This window comes from Halyomorpha halys, unplaced genomic scaffold, assembly GCF_000696795.3.
Source record: "Halyomorpha halys isolate HHAL.00 unplaced genomic scaffold, Hhal_1.1 Scaffold789.1, whole genome shotgun sequence".
Classification (NCBI taxonomy): Eukaryota; Metazoa; Arthropoda; class Insecta; order Hemiptera; family Pentatomidae; genus Halyomorpha; species Halyomorpha halys.
Window position 1 is genome coordinate 27,734 of NW_027106442.1, and position 8,534 is coordinate 36,267.

At 33.5% G+C, this 8,534-nt stretch overlaps 1 protein-coding gene across 1 annotated transcript in view; it reads right to left on the reverse strand.

Annotated features, from left to right (window-relative positions):
* The window catches only part of LOC106686173 (COMM domain-containing protein 4), a gene marked incomplete at both ends in the record, with an annotated part of 173,159 nt that overhangs the window by 25,241 nt on the left and 139,384 nt on the right, over positions 1 to 8,534 (reverse strand). Inside the window, 2 exon segments of the mRNA XM_067044817.1 lie at positions 1,814 to 1,885; positions 5,562 to 5,609. Coding sequence (XP_066900918.1) covers positions 1,814 to 1,885; positions 5,562 to 5,564 — 75 coding nt within the window.

Here is an 8,534-nt window from a genome sequence, read left to right on the forward strand (position 1 = left end):
CTCGTGACCTTATATTGTAATTGGTTTTTAGAGTTCTACTACTGGGTAGTTTCTCTACATCCTGTATCATATCATTATGTCATTATGATCAAATTTACTTGTATTTTTATACAGTTGTAAATATCAATAAATAAATTTAAAAAAAATTATAAAAACATAATGTGGCTCGGGGAAAAGTAGGTCAGCAAATTTTTTTTCAAAATATCATTTCACATTCGTCTTTAGTGTCGTTCCAATCTACCAAATACTATTTTTCAAAGATATTAAAAATCAGGAAATTTTCACCTCGGTTTATTCAGAGCATTTGTTTTTCTTACGGTGACTATTGTTAATATAATCCTTTGTATGATAATATTTGTTAATTATTATAATTATGATAATATCATATAATTACTTATATGATGATAAATGGAGAGGAGTTTATAACTCCTCTCCATATTATCCAATCCCAATGTTAATACGAGTAGAACCGTTGAAAACCGGAATGTCTGATGTTTCAGCCTAGAGAAACTTAAATGCCCTTATAAGGGTGGAATATGGGTTTCAAAAAGGGAAAAAAATGCACACATTTCATTTAATATCTCCGGTTCTAATTTGTTTAATTAGATTCGTTATGTGTCCTTTGTTCCATTTTAAGCCACCCACCATAATACTCCTAATATGAAATGAAATAAAATAACCATTTATTTATGCAATAAATTAAAATTATACAAAATACAACATAAACATTTAAAGAAAGTATAGAAAAAAAAAAGTTACACCCTTAGTCAGCTGTTATTTCAATGTCAGGTGATCGAAGATGTATATATAGAGGTACGGAACAGAATAAAAGCCACCCATCCAAATCTACTTAAACATTATATACACTCAAAGAATTATAAATCTCAACCTATCCTTAGAATGGAGCAATGCTCCAGTAAAAGAATAATTTTGTAAATATGTATATATATAAAAATTTCAACAACAAAATTTTTCTATACGGGCTAGGAAAAAAAAAAAAAAATAAAATAAAAGTCAGTCTCATTTTTTGATTGGCTGAAGGCCTGTGCCAACCCGCTCTTCAGGAGAGATCGCCCCTCCAACAAGACCTGGGAGGTGGCAGAGCACTGTCCCCTTGGTAGACGTCCTCGCCGAGGGAAGGACTTCGGGCTCTGCAGCTTGAAGGCACCACCAGCCGGAATGGCCCCTCCCCATTCCTTGTAAGCCCTCGGCTATCATGCCACCAATGTATAACCGCCTTCAGCGGACCATGTTTCTTGCAAATCTTATAATGTCGTAAGGCAAAACAAGATCAATTGTATAGAAATGTATTATATATATTATATATTTTTGTATTTGTATATACATGAAAAATAAATCAGGCTTTGAAAATAAAAAAAATAAAAGTCAGTCTTTGAGTAATAAGCGAGTTAGTCATTTCTATCTCCCTTTTCTCTTTTTCATTCTTTGAGCTCACAAATGTTAAACTTATATAGTAGTTGACAAAACATTAACTTTTATCAATTTTCTTTCCATCTAACTTCTGTATCCTTTCCTGCATAGTTCTTTCCACTTCTCCTTCCAGACATCCCTTTCCATAGCAGCTCTCCACTAGAGAGGTCCTGCCATCCTCTAGCTAGAACATACCGCTTTATCTTTTCTTTTGATGTCCGATTCTTCTTTGAAGGTCGTATGGAGTCCATCCCATGGCAATTTTTGACCATCTGTCATATTCCCTGTCCATTCCATTCTTGTCATCTTCAGTGTGTCAGTGAGTCCTGTATTCGTAATATAGTATATTAATAATAACTGTTGGTATAACATGTATACTTACTAAATTGGAGAGAGAGTTGATTTGCATGAGTAGCCAGTCAGGGCAGTCCGCTTCTCCGCAGAATCGAAACTTCTATGAACATTAATAAAAATAATTAATAAAACAATCAACATCAAATATTATACAATATAAAAAAATCCTGATCTCTTCAGACTTCTAAATTGAATCATTATTAATGTTTGTTTTATGTTTACTTTTATGATAATTGTAACATTAGCTTTTATAATCAAATAATTAATGCGAATAAAGAGTTAAATTTATGGAAGTGGTGTTTTACCCTTCAATTATTGTAAAAATGAATCCGTTTTCATTCCACATCTACAATTTGCCCTGTTATACGACATCGAAACAAAGAGTTCAGGAAATACATTTGAAATATTTAAAATATAGACTTTTAGAGAAAATATAAATTTTAAAATCGCTTATTTTTTCATTCCTACCTTCCCTTACTATATGAAAATACTAGGGTTATTCATGATATTGTGTTAAATCTAAAATATTTTACCATGTTAAATGTTATAAGTATAGAATTGTGAGCAGCCCTATTTAAAGTCATGTTAAAGGTTAACTGCACAAGAGCTCCTAGCGGATTTTCTGAGCAACTTGCTTTATAACCTTTCCTTCCGAAACTTCATATTATTGTTTACTTTTAAGTTTTGATTAAAGTAATTTATTACAAAATGTCTAATGCGAGCGAAAAGTAGAAGTTGTGTGAAAGTTATGCCACTGATTATCTTGTTTAGAACGTCCAAAACACAAACTACGAGCAAGTAACCTAACACGACAACAAATGAAATGGTGAAGAGCTCAGCTGTTGCGTGACGTCATTCTCCATTTAACAGACCTAGTAACAGACTCTCAACCATGTTATATCACTTTAACATGCTAAAAGAAGGAAATATTTCTCCATTTAACATGAGTTTTCCATTTAACATGCTAAAGTAAAGATCATGAGTACCCCTACTGTAAAATGACATATATCTCTAGCTAAATCTGGGAAGCTTTTGGAACGATTCCAAAACGTATCATTCACAGCTATTGTGCCTATTCATGAGATCACAGATTTTCAAGCCTGTGCTAAATTTTAAGAAAATTTGAGATAGTGTTATTCCCATAATGTAGGAATCTATAAAAAAAAAAAAAATATTGTTATAAAAAGTCAAGTAAGATAACTCTTGGATAACTTGAAATGGAAGGAGCCTATTTGCGAAGAAAGATACTCTTCCAGCTGAGTCGCAAATTAAAAATTTACATCAAATTTCGTTGAAAGAAAAAAAAACTGAAAGCTAGGGGATAATTTTCCTGTTACTCAGTTCGAAACCCCTCCCACGGCGCCCACGATCGACTAATGAAAGGAGACGGTATGAAAAGACTAAGATGGGAAGTAGCTATAAATTAGAATTAACAGAGGGAGCCGTCATCCCCTTGATATAATGTCTCATCACAACTTATAATTATGTTAGAGTTACAATCTGGTTTTCTTTAGTTCGCCCCCCCCCCCTTCAGGTGAATGATGGTTTTACCACAGCGGTCTGTTTCTAATCTAATAAGTAGTGTCCCCTAAAAGGAATAGACAAAAGATTCACAGATCTCGATACGGATTGGAACAATAAAATAGAAAATACAATAACAATAATCTTTACGCTAGCCAGATCGGTAATGTTGGAGAGTTTTTCATGTAATAAACATATGTATGCATCTTTATTATATGAAAAAACTCTTGTTGTTGAAGCAACATTAAAGAAAAAATGTTATAATTTTAGATTAATAATTTATTATAATTAACTGTTTGAGAGTGGTTTATTTTAGTATTAACACAAGCACACTTTATCCAATTTTACTCTTAACATTTATTTCAAAATCTCTCCAACCTTTCGGCCCTCAGGCCATTCTTTATAATATTATTTTGCAGGCTAATTTCCAATGTTATATATTTAAAACAAATGAAATATTAAAATAATATCACAACACTTTCAAACATTGCTTTTTCACATAAGTTTAAATTATAAGAATTTTGTAAGTGAATAATCAATTTAAAAGCAATGTTTGAAACTGTTGTGATATTGTTTTAATATTTAATTTGTTTTATATGACATCAGTATTTAGTTTATAGTCATAAACATTAGTATCTTATGAGGAAATGATGTAATAATAATATAAAAACAAAAATCGTTATAGGTTCTCTCTTTGAGAATGGTCTGAGGGCCGAAAAGTTGGAGATTTTGTGAAATAAATGTTGAGAGTAAAATTGGATCCAGTGTGTTTGTGTTGATATGGTTATAATTTTATCAGTTTAGTCAATGGCTGAAACGTCGGCATAAATAAATATTTTTCTGTTTATTTATGTTCTTTTTGCTGACCGCACCCACCGACCATCTCTAATTATAAATGAAAAATAGTTTCTGGGGACATGGTTCCTTAAAACAATTACAAGGTAATTTTAATTTTACAACATATATTGGCCCGAAAACAGTGTGGCTACACTTATATTAAAATTGTTTATAAATAATTTCGATACAGAAATTAAAAAAAAAAACTGACTAAAACCCCGATAACAATAACTTTGGTAACGTCCATTAGACTATATCATACCATATCTGTTATCTTGCTTACCAAAGGAACCAATAAATAAATCAACCACAAAAAAAAAAAAAAAATAATAAAATAATAAATAAATATGTGACTGGGTACTTTTTTATTTCTATGATTACCAATAACTGATTTTGATTCACCAAATGACCTTATCTGCCTGTATTTTTTCTTAAATCCACATAATTTATTTACTATATTACAATCTGTATTAGCAATGTATGTGTGTGCTTAGTAATAGATATTATTGGATCCTTGTTTTTATCATATTCTGTATCATCTTGTTTTATTCTCATTATAATATTAATTCACTAATTATAAATTCGCAGCTTTATAATTCACTTCAAAAACCTTCCAGTTTTTTATTATTATTTTTTTTTATTTTATTTTCATTTTAGTAGTTGTTAATTAAAATATTAATTCTATCACTTTAAATCAATTCATATTGCACTTAGCTACCATAAAATCATATAGCCTCCACAAAACCCTAATAGTCTATAATGTAATATTAACATTTCACTCATGTCTATAATTTTTATCTGTTATTTCGGTACTATATTGGATGTAATTTTTTAAATGAATAAAATAAAAAAAATATATATAAAACAAAAGAAAAAGGTTACACCTGTACTATTATAATATCGGATTAGATTGGTGAAGTATAAGGTAATTAAATATAATGGTTTTAAACGAGGGAAGGGTTGGTACGTGAAGTATGTTAGTGGGAATGGAGTTCCAGTGATATGCAGCTCGGGTAAAAAATGATTTATTAAACGCAGCAGTTTGGTGAGGTGGAGGGTAGGTGGCAGATAAACGGGATCTATTAGTACGGGATGGGATAGAGAATTTGAATTCTAGGATATAGGAGGGGCGGTGAGTACTAATTACTTGGAATAGAAAGGAAGCTAGGAAATACTGGCATCGGAAGAATGGTTAGAGCCACTTCAGCTCGGCGTAATACCGGGTTATGTGCGTATCTCTGCTGATCCCGAAAATAAATCGTACTTTGCAAATCTATAAATGTGCTCAAAGGTTCAAAAAGGTTGAGAACCCCTTGCCTGGAGGAAAAAATATCAAATGTAAAAATAAAACAGAAGAAGTGAATAATTCATTCAGAATTAAGATATTGAACTTGTAACTATATATACTATCTACTTACCATTTTGGAGTGTTTCGATAATGAGCGAAACTTTCAGGAATGGAAAATCTGAAACAGAAAAAAAGAGAAAAAAATGAAAAACTAGTTAACAGAGAACCTTTTCACTAAGAATATTTAAATAATTAGATTTGCCTTTTTCCGGAAATTATTCAGCTGTGAACTAGAGCTTGACGGTGATAGAGCGATGCGGGGGTGAGGAGAGGAGAAGGATGAGGGGGAGGGAAGGTAGAGGAGGGGAGGTAGAGGAGGGAAGGTAGAGGAGGGGAGTGCACTTATTTTATGAATAAATTAAAATTAAAATTCCCAAAGAGTCAGAGGAACCGGCGAGATTTGAAATTGAATTTCTTTTCTAGTTGATTGGGGCCGGTTCTGTTCTCGCCTGGAAAGGTAGCAATTAGATTCGGCGTTAATCCAAGGTTGGAAGATGGAGTGGGGGGGGGGTTAACACCGAAGTTAATTATTATCTGAAATCGTGAGTGGCTACGGTGTGGGCGTTCTTGAGTTAGCAGTAGTCCAAGATGAAAAAATTACGATAAATTATTGAAATACTATTACCTAAAAAGATTCTTACGAATTTAAAGACAAAAACCACTATTCTTAAAGCCGAAAAGTTTGGTTTCTTTTTAAGTAATTTTATTTTTTTTTTTTTTATTTACTTTGTATATGGTTAGCTGTAGAAACGCGAGCAATTTCGGTAATATAGATATAGGAGGAAATACGTTTTAACAGGTAGATAAGTTTAAGTATTTAGGTTCTACGGTAACTAGAAAAAAAGAAATTGATGAGGTCATAAAAGCTAGATTGAAGGGGGGAAATGCTTGATATTTTTTTAATTTCGAAACTGCTTAGCTCGCACCTCCTATCGAAAAACTTAAAAATTAGAATTTACAAAACCATTATCCTTCCCACAGTTCTTTATGGATGTGAGGCGTGGCCTCTTACACTAAGGGATGAACAGCGTCTTAGGGTTTTCGAAAATAAAGTATTACGCAAAATATTCGGACCGAAAAAGGACGAATTAACGGCAGAATTAAGAAGATTACACAACGCTGAATTAAGGAACCTACACACGGTAAATATAATTCAAACTATAGCATTGCGGCGTGTAAGGTTGAAGGGCTTAGTAACGAGATGATCCCTAAAATTTTAATAAACACTGAACCAACGGGTAAACGTCCGAGGGCTAGACCGAAACGTTGATGGGAGGATTGTGTTAAAACAGATTTAGTGGAATTGGGTTTGGAGGGGCATAACTGGGAGGATGTATGCAGAGAGCATTGGAGGTATCGGGATTGAACCTTCGGGTTCGTTAAGCCTTTATTTATTTACTTTGAATTTACAAAAGGGGGTTTATTGTGGTAAGTGTGTATAAATACATCGCTGCGGTGTAGCATGTGTACAACAATACTGAAGGCATAATTGGATAACTTGGTAGAGGAAGGATGCAAGAAAATATTTACGACGGAAGGAGGGATGAAGCCACTTTACTCCCCATAATCCCTGGGGACACCAAAGATGATACGTACAAAGCAATTAATCAACCATTTTAATTTTGCTTCGAGATCCCCAGCGATACCCCCGTAAACGACACAGCAATAGTCAAAGTGGGCTATACTCTATACTGCACTTTACGGCATTGCAATAAAGAAAATTATTTTATTCACATTATTTTTACAGCACCTGCGAAGTCTCTCAAGGCTCTGTGCTGGGATCTCTACTGCTCGACGTTTTTACGGCACCAGTAGTCGCCCTCAAGCACCCAGAGGCAGCGGTAGCAGCCTATGCAGACGATATCGGGATATACGCCTCCAGCATGAGTCCGAAGAGAGCCCTCCAACATGCTGAAAATGCTTCTGCCACCATCGTAGCAGCAAGAGGGATGGTATCGGGGTGAACCCTGCGAAGACGGATGCTATAGTCATGTCCTTCCAAAAGGGCAAGAGAGGCTCCCCAAGCGGTTCATAGTGGACGGAAAAAGTCGAAGGATCTCAACACCATCCTGTACCTCGGCGTGACACTTGATAGGTATTTTATCTTCTAGGGTCATGTCGGGAAGAGATTCGAACTGGCACGGTTAAAGTCCTACAGGCTCTACCACTTTCCACGTCCCCACCGATGGAAGGACTTCGGGCTCTGCAGCCTGAAGTCATCTTAACCCTTTTACCCCCCCCCCCCCCCCGTGGTACGGCCTTTCCCGTTCTTTGTAACCCCGCCTTCAGCGGACCCAGCCCAACCGCTTATAATGCCATGTGGTAAAGGAAGGACACTAAATACATATGTATATATTTAGATATATGTTAATTCTGCTATTTATCTACTTAATAAAGAAGGTAAGAAAAAAAAACTATTTTTAACCATTTAAAAATAAAAACGTTAACGTTAATTAAAAGTTTTCCTTATTAAAATGATTTAAAAATTCTGAAAATGATTAATATAATACTTGAATCCCTTGGAATCATCCAGGGGAATGATGACATACATACACTACATATTTCACTTGTTATTTTACTATTTTTGTATGTATTTTTTATTTCTGTATATATTTGTTACTCCTTTATATCTATTTGTTATTTATTCATTTTTTTTGTACATTTATCTATCTATCTATCACTACTTTTATCAATTATATGACTTTGTGTTTATATTCTATTTATGTAAAATGAATACGAGTTGTATTTTGTATTGTAGGTGTGTTTTATTTATGTTTAAGAGGAGAATAATAAGAGAAAAAAAAGAGGAAAATCACATTGGGTTGAAAGAGAAAATATGTGAAAAAAAGATAGAAAAGGAAGAAAGAGAAAAAGGATTAACAATAGAGTATAGAAAAAAGGCATAACATAAGATTTACACGGGTTAAACCATAATTACCAGTCCTCGCCTTACTCCAGGTATCCCGAACGTATGTTGAATTTTCATCCAAAATTAGTTGGAAAAAGGGGAGTTGAAATGTGAGACTTTCTGCTTATCAATGAA